Below are 12072 nucleotides of genomic sequence, written 5' to 3' on the forward strand. Positions count from 1 at the left end.
AACAACCATGGGATTCAGAAAATTCAGAACATTATCCATGAATTCAGTCATCACAAGAAGATGCTGAACTAATCCTCCATCTTGGGTGGTAGTTTTAAAGAAAACCTTTTTCTTTTTGGTAAAAGTTGTAGATAATTGAAATTCTACTGTCCGTTTTATTTTGGTTTCTCCTTTTCTCACCAACGGTTTGGCTCCGTTGCCTCATTAAACAAACCAAAGACATTTTCTGGGCTTTGCATTCTGAATTTTGGAATACGTTGCTCCAGCTAGACGGGAGAAAAGCAGTTTGTTATTCTTTCTCGCCAGCACCCAGAACCCAGTCTCTGCTATTAACAGAGGGTTTCACAGAATGAAGTCATCCCTCCACAGAAATTGTGAGCAATGACCGAACCTCCAAAAGCTGCGTAAAAACCGGGGGGAAGCCACTTCTCCTAGGAGCTTGTGGCTAACCACTCTCATTCCAAAGAAACTATTCTCACTTCCAGTTTGAATTAGTCTGGCTTCAATTTCAGACAACGGTTCCTGTTAGGGCCTTTTCCTGCTAGATTAACGCCCCCTTTACCATAAAATATTTTCTTCCCTTTGAAAACGCTTTTATATGATACCCAAAGTCATCTTTCAGTCAAGTTCTTTAACCCTCTCACTACATGGCATTTTCCTCAAGCCTTGAACAATTTCCATAGCTATTTTCTGTATTCTTCAACACCCCTTTTGAAACCAGTAACACCTGAACCACAGTCTCACACTCCCCTCAGTGCTGAATGCAAAGATAAATGACCATCCTACCTCTTTTCCCATATGTGCAGCACTGACCTAGGAGTCTAAATTATCTTCTTTGTCCAGATGAAGACTTAAATTCTTTCTAGCTTCTGCATTCCAGCACACAGATACCCATTCTGTAAGCACGGCATGATGTTTTCCCCCTAAATATATACTTTGCCACAACCTGCTGCATTAGAGTGAATATTTTTATTTTCCCTCTGTCCCACTCTGCATCATCCACAAATGTCTGTCCCTCTGTACTCAGCACTGGTGAGGCCGCACCTTGAATACTGTGTCCAGTTCTGGGCCCCGCACTTCAAGAGAGATGTTGAGGTGTTGGAGCGAGTGCAGAGGAGGGCAACCAAGCTGGGGAAGGGTCTGGAGGGTCCAACCTATGAGGAACGGCTGAGGGAGCTGGGGGTGTTTAGCCTGGAGAAGAGGAGGCTCAGAGGTGACCTTAGTGCAGTCTACAACTACCTGAAGGGAGGGTGTAGCGCAGTGGGAGTCGGCCTCTTCTCCCAGGCAACCAGCGATAGGACAAGAGGACACAGCCTCAAGCTTGGCCAGGGGAGGGTCAGGTTGGACATGAGGAAGCATTTCTTCTCAGCAAAGGTCATTAGACATTGGAAGGGGCTGCCCAGGGAGGTTGTGGAGTCACCATCTCTGGAGGGGTTTAAGAAAAGACTGGCCATGGCACTTAGTGCCCTGGTCTAGTTGCCATGGTGGTGTCAGGGCAATGGTTGGACTCGATGATCCCAGAGGGCTCTTCCAACCTGGTTGATTCTGTGATTCTGTTCATCCATTTATGACTACTTCCAAATCATTGATTATAAAATATGACTAGCATACAGGAGCTCCACTAGACCAGTTCCTGGGATCCAAAAATAAGGTTTGAAAATTTAACTCCTCCTTAAGTATTATCCTCCCTTCTTTCATAGTAAAAAACCCAATCACAAAAACTTACCTCAAAGGAATATTCAACATTTCTTTCATTCTTCTTGTGTGCCAGTCCCTTTAACTCCACTTTTTCAACACTCACTATGAAAAAACAGAGAGATAAGAAGAATGAGGAAGATATTCTTAAATGCAGGCGAAAGTGATGACTCTTCGGTAGCGCCACGACTTGCTCTGAGAACATCCGATGACTTGTGGAGGTGCTCCAGGTGCACAGCACGGGCTTGCCCCACCGGCAGATAGGAAGGTTGACACCACTGCTCCGTGATGCTCTCAATTCTAGCCTCAGCAAGGCTTTGTTTCAACCAGTGCCCAAACAACACACTAAATGCAAAGTTCTTTATTTCCTCGTGGCTTTATCATACCACCCATCGGCGTAATAACAGAACGCTACACAAACACGCATGGATTTATCTTAATAACATCAAGTAGCAAATACCACCCCTCGGAGGGAAAACTGGCACACAGAGAAACGAAGACGGGCAAAGTCTCCATGTTTTCAGGGGCTGGTTTTGCAAGGAGTTTAGTGTGGTTTTATTGCTGTGTTGACATCACCTCCTTGACTGCAGTTTCATGGAAAATTTTAGCCTCAATTACTGCAATTTGACTAAGTTGTAAGTAAAAACAGGATCTTCCTGTGGAAAGGGTTGAGTAACGGCACAGGTCACTGCTTCCACCTCTACATACGATACGTAGCCTTTAAAGACACGATCTTACGCATCAGATATCTGATATGCTGAATTCTTGGAGGCTCTCATTTGCCAATACACACAGATCAGAAATTCCACCGTGCTAAACTTTATGAAGATTATTTTACTGACTTTCTATTTCTCTTACAAATTTCTCCTGCCTTTTGACTGCACGCATGGGGATACACATACACAATTTTTCTTACAAAAAGCCAACTTACATTGGCTTAAAACTTCAAAAGCAATTATACTAAAACAAAGTCACCAGAATTTTGCCTCTAAGTGACAGGTGCCTGAAGGGATGCATGCTGTGTATACTGTGTTTTCACTTAGCAGTGAAAGCAAAACCCAGAGCCCTACCCTTTTGTTCCTGGGGAATCACCATTTACAAGATGTTTTCCAGACTATTTATAGACTCTATTACCTGTAAGCCTCAAACCGATGTTTATCACATATAACTTCCTCATAACTCGACTGCATGACAAAACAGTTGCAGTGCAAAAGTCACGGCAACAACATTACAACAGGGAACGTGTTTCCTCAGCCTCACCTCTCCCTGTTCCCCGCAGTGAGACCGCAGCCAAAGCCACCCTACTGCCTGTCTGGAGCTTGATTTTCCTCTACCTTAAAACACTTTCGACCTGAAGCCTTTATTGTGGCCATCTAAATTTTTTTCTTGTGTCCTGTTCATTTAAAAAAATTACAGCCTACGTCTTGGCTGTTTTAAAGATCTCCTCTTTTGAGTCTTATTTATTTGCAGTCGAAATGTTTAGAACTGGCAAGTTCTAAACAGCTCTACAGATGTTTGTGCCTGTCTTTAAAATACAGAATTAACATTCCTTTTACAATCAGCTCAACTGTTCTTTCTCCATGTAATTCCCAGTTACAATAACATAAATCCCCGAGCTTATGAATAATGTCAACTCATTACTTACTACTTTCTCCTGCATATTATGCTTTTTGTAGAGACTTGCTCCTCTTATGAAGTTTTCAGTAGATTCTTCTCACGCTTCTGAAATTATTTTACACTACTCCTGTGCTGTTACACTGCACGCTGAGCACCACAGGAATAAATCTTCTGCACACCAGGTATTGATGAGCTATTTAGACTGTACGTAGTGGCATGGAGACTTAAACATGCACGTGGTTCAGAGGTTTCCTTGCCATTTTAAGAAAAATCTACCTTGGTACGCTTGTTTAAGAGAATTCAGAGCACCCTTAATTGAGATCACAGTTAAAATATACCGAATATTGATTAGAATTATACGTACTTCAGAATTACAATTAGAAAGAACTTGTAAAGTGGATATTGAGAGGGGGTATCGCCATACTGTTGGTGAAACAGCTGAAGGATGAGCAAATAACTTGTAGAAAGCCTAGTGCCAACTGCTGCAACATCTGTTTTTGGAGTAGGACAAAGAAAGCCAGAAAGACAGAGCAAGTGGTACTTAACATTTGTCGTTTATAGCAAGGCCAGCGTCAATTTACTGAAACTCTTCTTATCACTGGCATTTCTACAGCATTCAAATACCATCTCTTCTATCTGTTCAATATTCCTCTACAGTAATTCAAGCAAAACAGGGTTACCTATTGATATAAAATAAAGCTATTTCTGTTTTACTACGCAGGTTAATAACAAACTTTAAATCACCTCGTGGATTTTGTTGTGCTGACAGTTACATGACCTTTTCATGCTAAAGTTCTGGTCTGAACTTGTCCAGTTAATACAATCTGCTGCAGTGAATTTATCCTCTGGAAAATGATTGCAATTAGCAAAGTGAACCATGAGGTTGATATTTCTGCACTGACTGCAGTGATCTTAAACTGAATCTTGTGAGATTAGGTCTGTTCTAGAGCATGAAATATAGTTCACTGTGCAGCAGCACTATGCTACTGGGGACAACTGAATGGATCATTTCTAATGTTATACAAAGTGCTCCAGTAATTTTCCCCCAATACCATGAAAAATGTCATCCATCTAAAAAATTCTAGAGTTCTTGTTTAATTTGCTAAGTTGTATGTTTTTGTTATGTGTACTCTTCATATTATTTAACTTGTGGCTGATTTTATTAAAATACCTTTCCTAAACCTACCATGAAGCTCAATTTTATTCAAAGCAATCAATCATACAAAACTCAGGAAGAAAAAGGTGCAATCTAGCAAGCAGGAGTGAGTGGATATTAAATTTGCTGTCTAACAAATCAGAAAGTGTTAAAAAAGAAAAAAAAGACTTTTTTTTACTGTATTTACTCTCGAATCCATGGGAAATTGCTCAAAGAGCTCACTCTACCCAATATCACTATAAATGATTCCATGACCAGAAAAACCTTTGTACAGAATTAAGGACATGTGATACTGTTGTCTTTTCAGGATGCTGAATTCAGCAAAACTCAAGCTTCCCAACCCAAGGGATAAAGAAAAAAAAAAGGTAATGTTTCTAATTCAGGAGATAGCCAGAGCAAGTGTATCTGCACTACCTTAAATCTGAGCTTTAGGGCTGGAACTAATCAATGGGAACTCTCCACGAGTAGTCCAGCTACTCTCCACGTTAGGCTTTGTTGTTGTGCATGGGGCAGGAACCGAGCAGAGCTTGGCAGGGTATCACTCATGATACCAGATCTCAGAGACATACCTTGCTGTCTGCTCCTCCCTATAAAATGATCCAAGAAAAGTGCGTGTATGAGTACACGCCTCCCTCCCTGCTGGGCTCCCCAAGCTGCATTGGCAGAGCGGCACAGAAGACTTTTCGTCATGGAGATTTATTCATAATTGTCTGGGAAATTAAGTGAAACAGTGGGATGAGATCACAAATGACATATGAAAGGGGTAGGGAAATACAAAGGAGGTTTGTGGAAGTGCAGTGCTGTAGGAGAGGCTCCCATCGAGGCTGTGGCACCCTCTGTGTCACAAGTGTCCTGTGGCACCGTTCAGAAAAGGGCAGAGCACTGGGACATATCCACACAACCCTTAGTATGCAGTCGTAGCTACTAGGCATCAGATTTTTAAATAGCTGAACCTTTGTCTTGTGCTGAACTCTGCTTTGAAAGGGCAGCAGACAGCCCAAGAACATCTTCATTCACTCAGATTTCCTGTAATCAAATTTCCTATTTTTTTTTTAATTACTTTATTTGCTGCTTTCATTTAAACACAAAAGAGGAGCATTCTTCATGCAGTTTTCAATTGTACATAGAATTGTATCAACTAGGGAAACTTGCATTTGAAATACCCCAGTAGAGTCAGTTGCTCTAATGGGTGTGATTTCTAAGTCATCTTTTCTCCTTTACAAATAGTGCTTTTTTGTTTTCCCCACTATTCCAAAATGTCCAGGTAAAACAAATCCAGTGAGTTTGAAGACATTTTACTCAGTTCTGTTTTCCTATTCTAGCCTAGGATTTTTACCAATTTGGCTGATATTAGAACATTTGTCATCTGAACAGTTGAGTGTTTCTGTGAAGGTGCAGACAACTCCTTCCCTCTCCTTGCGACCAGGTATTAAACCCTCTGGCTTTCTTGATGCCAGCCATGGACCAGCCTCTCCCTCTGAAACGGCAGGATCTCAGACCTCTTCCTCCCAAAACATCAGCAGCTACACAAAGTGTAAGACAAATTCAAAGGCCTTAGGATTAGCCCCTTCTGGCAGGTCAAGGTCAGGATAAAACATGCAGTGGATGTGGGCAAGAGCAGAAAAATCATCATTAATATCCCACTTGTAGGTTGTGGGTTTTATAACTCCCTTTTTTCAACTTCTGGATCAAGCCAGTGGATAGATCAATGTCTCAATCCACACTGAGAATGTTCGTGTTTCTTCTGAAAAAGTAAAAAAAAAAAATAAAAAAATTCAAGATAATCCCAAGTGTTGATTGGAGACCAGCCCTCTTCCATAATAGCCAATATTTCAGCACTAACACCAGCACCCTAGAATTAAATCAAACACCCATTCCATCAGTTTTCCTGTGCAAATCAGTATAATTTGTACCAGTATGCTTTTCCTTTGATTTCATGAAAAGCTTTACACAGTGCTTTTGTTTTTTAGCAGATTTCTGTACCAAAAGAAGACATACCTGAGAGTCTAGAGCTTTTTTCATGCAACACTAGATGAAAACTACAGATAAAACTGCAAGCCAGGAGCACATCATGAGCTGAGCAATTGGGTTAAAGCGAATGACATTGAAACTACCAGGAAGAATTTACCATAGAGGCTGAAAGAGTAATTTCTACTCCATACCTAGCTAGTTATTTTCCTTTTTATTAAATCACTGCGTGTAGGTTCAGTTTGCATGGCATGTAGCACAGAAACACTATTCACCAGAATGCAGATGCTAAAATTTGAGTGTCGTGAGCTTGGGTTGAAACTGTGCAGCTCTTGAGACCTGGTACTTGACAAAAAAAAAGGCAGAAATGCTACAATTTGTTTTTAAGCAGGAAAAAATCCTAAGTAAAATTCTTCAGTCTGTGTTATACAGGAGGCCAAGTACATAATCATCATTGACGCTTCTGGATTTAAAGATTTATTATTTTCATTCATTCAGTTGTGCCTTCATGGAAATAGGCACTCAAACACAAATACAGCAAGTGAATTTTTGCTGAAAAGGTCTACCTAACAAAAAGGAACTAACAAAATACTTTCCACATCCTTGTTTACACAGAAGTGGTAACCAAAAAATGCAACAGCAAGACTTTCACATGCCAATCTCCTCTTGTTTCCCTAGAAGAAATACTTCAAAAGCAGCATTACTCAATTGCTGTCGTCCCTTAGACATCACAAGGTAACCCCAAGTGACTGCACAAAAACTGGAAACAAAAACCCACAAAGCCTCCCTGCTCAGCCCTCAAACCCACCAGTATTTATATTCCCATACATACAGGCAAAAGAGGGAAAACAGCAGAAACAGTTTATTTGCTAGTTTCAAAGCATATTTATGGCAACAAAGCACATGAAATTACAAAGTTTGGTGGGTTTTTTTAACAGAAAGATTAACTGATCAACTGAATTGAAGCTGAGGAACTGCTTATAAATTTATTTTATTTCCCTAGCTTCATATTCCTCAAAACTTAAATTATTCATTAACTGGAATACTGGAGGCCTGAAGAAAACTTGCAGAATCAAATATTGGTTTTTCAAAGCACAGAGCCTAGCCAACCATTTCTGTCTAAGATTAACAGCAAGCTGAAATTAGTGACAATCAAGAGCTAAATAACTCAGGTATTGATCAGCATCTTTCAGGTTGCTGAAAGCTTGGTGTTAATGGTGAGTCCTAGGACCTCAAATCAGGTCGACATCATGTTTATTTACTACAATTCCTTTCAACAGATCAGACAACTACAATATCAGCTTGTAATAGTTTTGTCATTAAAGCCAAACCAGAGCTGGCACTGTTGGTTTGTCCCTGAGACTTCTTCAGAGGAAGATTTCACTGGAGGAGCATCCCTGAGGCCTCACTTCGAAAAAACCTTCGATGAACTTTCAAACTTGGACCTAATAGGCTCTGAATCACTAAATACTAAGAGGATGACACTGAAACCATTCAACTTGAACTTTGCTCTATTCAACTATCAGCAAAAGCACACCTTGGATTGTTTGATGACACATTAACTCACAAACTATTCCTTTTAGGTAAGGGGTATCCAGTCTGCATCAAAATATTGATGGGCCAGAGTCCAAATAATGGAGTAACAAGAGGTGCTCACTGGTAATGTTTGTACCTACAGAAACTGTGCTTCTGGGGAGTGAAAGAATATGAAAAGGCAGGTCGTATAATACATTGTTAAAATGCAAGTGTATCAAACAATTCAAAAGTGTCAGAGGTAAATTTAAGTGACAAGTGCACACCACAGCTACGAGTTCGTCTATCTATAGCTATAACCAGATGGAAAAACTGCTTCCACTTGAGAGCATCAAGAACTGTTTAGAGTATTTCCTTAAATGTGAGGGAAGACAGCTCAGGAAAGAAGAGCACTTTCAAAAAGGAACACTTGTTTTACTACTTCTAGAAAAAGTCAAATACGGGAAAGGATGAAGCCATTCTCTCTACAGTTCGCTACATTGATTTGTCAGGCAAGAATGACTTTTCATTATTACATTAGTAGTGAAGTGACATCTCATTCTCAGAACTCTCCAGACACAGCAGGGTAATTTATTAAGATATTAACCTGTTTTCACATAGTACAGTGGTTATGGATTCAGAAAACATCACATGAAGAGGCATAATTGGGACACTTAAGTGATCCCAAAGCCTTTATGCAAACACAAAGCTGCTGCTTGCTAAGAAACATTTAAACTGAACCATAAGTTACGTAGAATTCACATTGCCCCTCCAAAAGGGCAGAAAAAATTGTGGTTGCTATGAAAGCACAGCAAGATCTTTGCTTATTCTTCCCGCATCAGGTATCTTCAAAATACTCCATGAAGCCTGACTCACCCAGGAAATCAAAGACTGCATTCCAGGGGGACGACTACTCTATTTACAGGATCTTTGAAACTTAGCGATGACCACGGCAATACAAAAATCATTGAAACACTCTTGAAAAGAAGTCACACTTTCACTTGAGACTCCAAATGCAGCAGTCATTTTCTGATTACTGAATTCTTCAAACCAAGTATCCTGCAGGAATTAATTCTGCCTGGCTAACACAAATTCAGGAGACCGGACTAATTACCATCACAGCTTTCATTTAGAAAAACAAGGCAGGGAAAATTCAGCAGAGGACAAAAAGGAGCCTCTTTCTCCCCCATTCCTGTGCCTGAAGGTGACGAAGCAGGGTCTGCCACAGTACATGACCCAAGAACTACCAGCCAGCAGTTACTGAACACGTCGTATCACTTGCTGCTCGCTGCATTTCCACTTTTTGGCCTTTACTTCTCTCAAGATTAACAGTTTGTGGTTCCTTAAAACTCAATGCGAAATTGATAATATTCTTGTCATAAAATAGATGGTTTTGTGGAGAAACAGGGAGAAAAGAGAACTCAAGTTTAAGGTATGTTGGACTTGTTAGGACCCAGTTCAGCCTCATAACAGGGTCCACCATCCAGTTTTCTGCTGGTATCTCTTAAGAGTAAGAGTAGGAGAGCAGACAGCAGCTTTTCCATGTGTCTGCTTAAAAAGGAAGCTACAGCTAGGAAAAAACTCATAACCAAACAGAACAGTTTTTAGCAAGAAAGTCTTCCGGCTGGCTACTGCCTCTACAAAAACACACTGGAAATCAAAGCTTGATGGACATACAGAAAAATTTCTGTTAGCAGCAACATTAGTGGAAGAAACGCTTAGAACTGTTACTCTTCTTTGTAAGAAAAAAAAGAGTTCTTCCAACTGAGAGAATATTTAAGATCAAAACCAACACATACTTACATGAGTTTGACAAGTTAATCCTACTTTAATTTAAAAGCAAGACTGAAGACTATGAGCTGCAATATTCCACAGGAAATAGTTACACAGCTTTTTTTAAAAATCATGGACATTAGCTTACTTTTGGCAGCATATAGGAAGCAGTAATATACTGGGATTGTATCGCTTGTCCCCAAGCAAACGAGTAGTTTTCATGTTCCTGCTATTTCCTCAGTTTGGCTTATTTAACTTGCCAACTAAGTGACCTTCTTATGTTTCTCTAAAAAAAGATAGATATTTAAAAAATGTCTGTATATCTTAGCTTTTAAGATTTTAATTGAATTCATACATTGTTTTGAGTAATACTGAATGATACTGTCAGCACTTTAGCCAACCACAAAAGCCAATCAACCTAAAGAACGGTTTCACAACTTCACTGGATTCAAAAGCTTAAATAAAACAAAAAGCTGTCTGGACTGCAGGCTGGAGAAGACTCCCATCTGGACAGGAAAACGTAAAACCCAAAAGAGTCAGCTGCTTTCAAAATCAAGATTCAGCTTCAAACACTAATTTGAAGGTTTTTCTTACCAAACACTCCAGGCCAATACTAACTGTTGCATTAGTGCTGCTGAACTGCCTGCCATTGCCACTGAACAGATAACTGCCTTACAAGTTGCCTTTTTTCTCTTCTAATGCCAGAAAAAGCTTTTACAGAATAAATTATCCAGAAAGGGCTGCTGTATTGGACGGATTTGTGTAACAGCTCCACTGCCTTACTAAATCTGAGCACCAACATGTCACTAAACAGGTGCTGTGCCTTGAAACATACACTTACCAAGGATATACTCTTGAAATATATACAATAAATCTCTGGGCAGAAAGAGAGCTATGATCCAGAGCCAGGAAAGGCTGCTGGAGTTTGACATTAGTTATGGACAGCTGAGCAACAGGTAAAACGTATCCCTTAACTCAGTTTTGAAGTAGCTCTAATCAAGTGAAGATGTATCTCTTTATAATGTCAGGCAGAACGTATCCAAAAAGGAATCCTTAACAATGCTTTTTAATACCATGGAAACACTTTGGCATTTTCAAGCACAATTTTAGGTAAACACTTGCAACACTGAAGGCTTAAAGGTATCCTACAACAGATTTGGAGACACTGTCGCAGTTTGAGATGAAGCATGTGTTCAGATTTTGTTGCTTGGAGGCTGGGGGACTGCTTGTTTTCTAAAGGACTTCAGAATTTAATTTGTAAAATACATTTACTGCCCAATTCCCCAAGCTGGCTAATTCTACAAGTAACTGCATCTAATTAACTGTTTTCATACAACTGAGAAAAGCATGTGTAAGTTATGAATGCAGTTGTGTGCTTAATTTGCTGGGAAATCCAGCCCAATGATTCATCTTCCTTCTCCGATTTAACAAGAGCAGACTGCTCGGAGGAATGCACAGCTCATTTCAAAAAGCACTCCTGCAAAAGTGACCGTAAACCCAAACTCAGTTTGAAGGCAGCTTCAGTAACCACTAACATACATCCTTGTACAGGCAATTAAAATAAGCAGCCTGCCTATATCTAATTACACAGCCCATGCTAGTAAAAATATCCCTTCAATCAAGAGAGATGTTCAACTTTGTATACAAATACTTTTACTTACTGGGTAAGTAACACACAGTTATATATTTAGTCTAGTTTTATCTGATCAAGTGATTGTTTTATTTACTGTTCTTAGATCACTTTTAAACAAAATCTTGGCTTTGTTTCTCATTTTTAAGAGAAGGTTAGCTCATCCTAGACAAGTCCTATGCTTCCCTAGAGAGGATTTTCTCTGGCAGATAATTCACTGAACCCCCACAAACCCAAGGTGAGCCAGATGATTAGTTCTAATCTGAATGCCATATTCACCTATAAAACTCAAAATGCAAAGTCAATTTTCCATGGAAAACACTCTTAGAAGTGTAGGCCCTTTCCCTGATGACAGTTTTTGTGCTGAAGTGTACCAAACCCCAGAAAACCCAGGCTTCACCAAATCCCAACCACCACCAGAGGAAACGAACCCAACTCAGCTGAAGCCTTTGAAGTCCACATGGAACAGACACCCTGAGCTTATACAGGGAATACAAACCTCACTGATGCACCCTGAAAGGAAACCAGATGGGGAAAACACGACACATTCAGGTAGGCACCACAGCTGGGAATCTGAGGTGGCATTTGAAGTTTTGAGTAATGTCCTAAATACAGACGGACACATCGAGTCTCACACCAACACACCAGACCCACCAGTGAAATAATGCAAGATGCCAGCTTTGAGTGCAGCTTGAACAACAAACCACCTTTTCTGGAGGGC

General features: G+C 40.1%; 1 protein-coding gene across 2 annotated transcripts in view; it reads right to left on the reverse strand.

Moving 5' to 3' along the window:
- ZCCHC14 (zinc finger CCHC-type containing 14) overlaps positions 1 to 12072 on the reverse strand; it is a 53321-nt gene that overhangs the window by 15176 nt on the left and 26073 nt on the right. For both annotated transcript variants that reach the window (XR_011049076.1, XM_068411317.1), the window contains exon 3: positions 1727 to 1800. Coding sequence is in view for 1 of the 2 variants with exons in the window: in XM_068411317.1 (XP_068267418.1) it covers positions 1727 to 1800 (74 nt within the window). In the remaining variant the exon portion in view is untranslated. The remainder of the gene's footprint in view (positions 1 to 1726; positions 1801 to 12072) is intronic.

This window comes from Nyctibius grandis, chromosome 12 (genome assembly GCF_013368605.1).
Source record: "Nyctibius grandis isolate bNycGra1 chromosome 12, bNycGra1.pri, whole genome shotgun sequence".
Taxonomy (NCBI): Eukaryota; Metazoa; Chordata; class Aves; order Nyctibiiformes; family Nyctibiidae; genus Nyctibius; species Nyctibius grandis.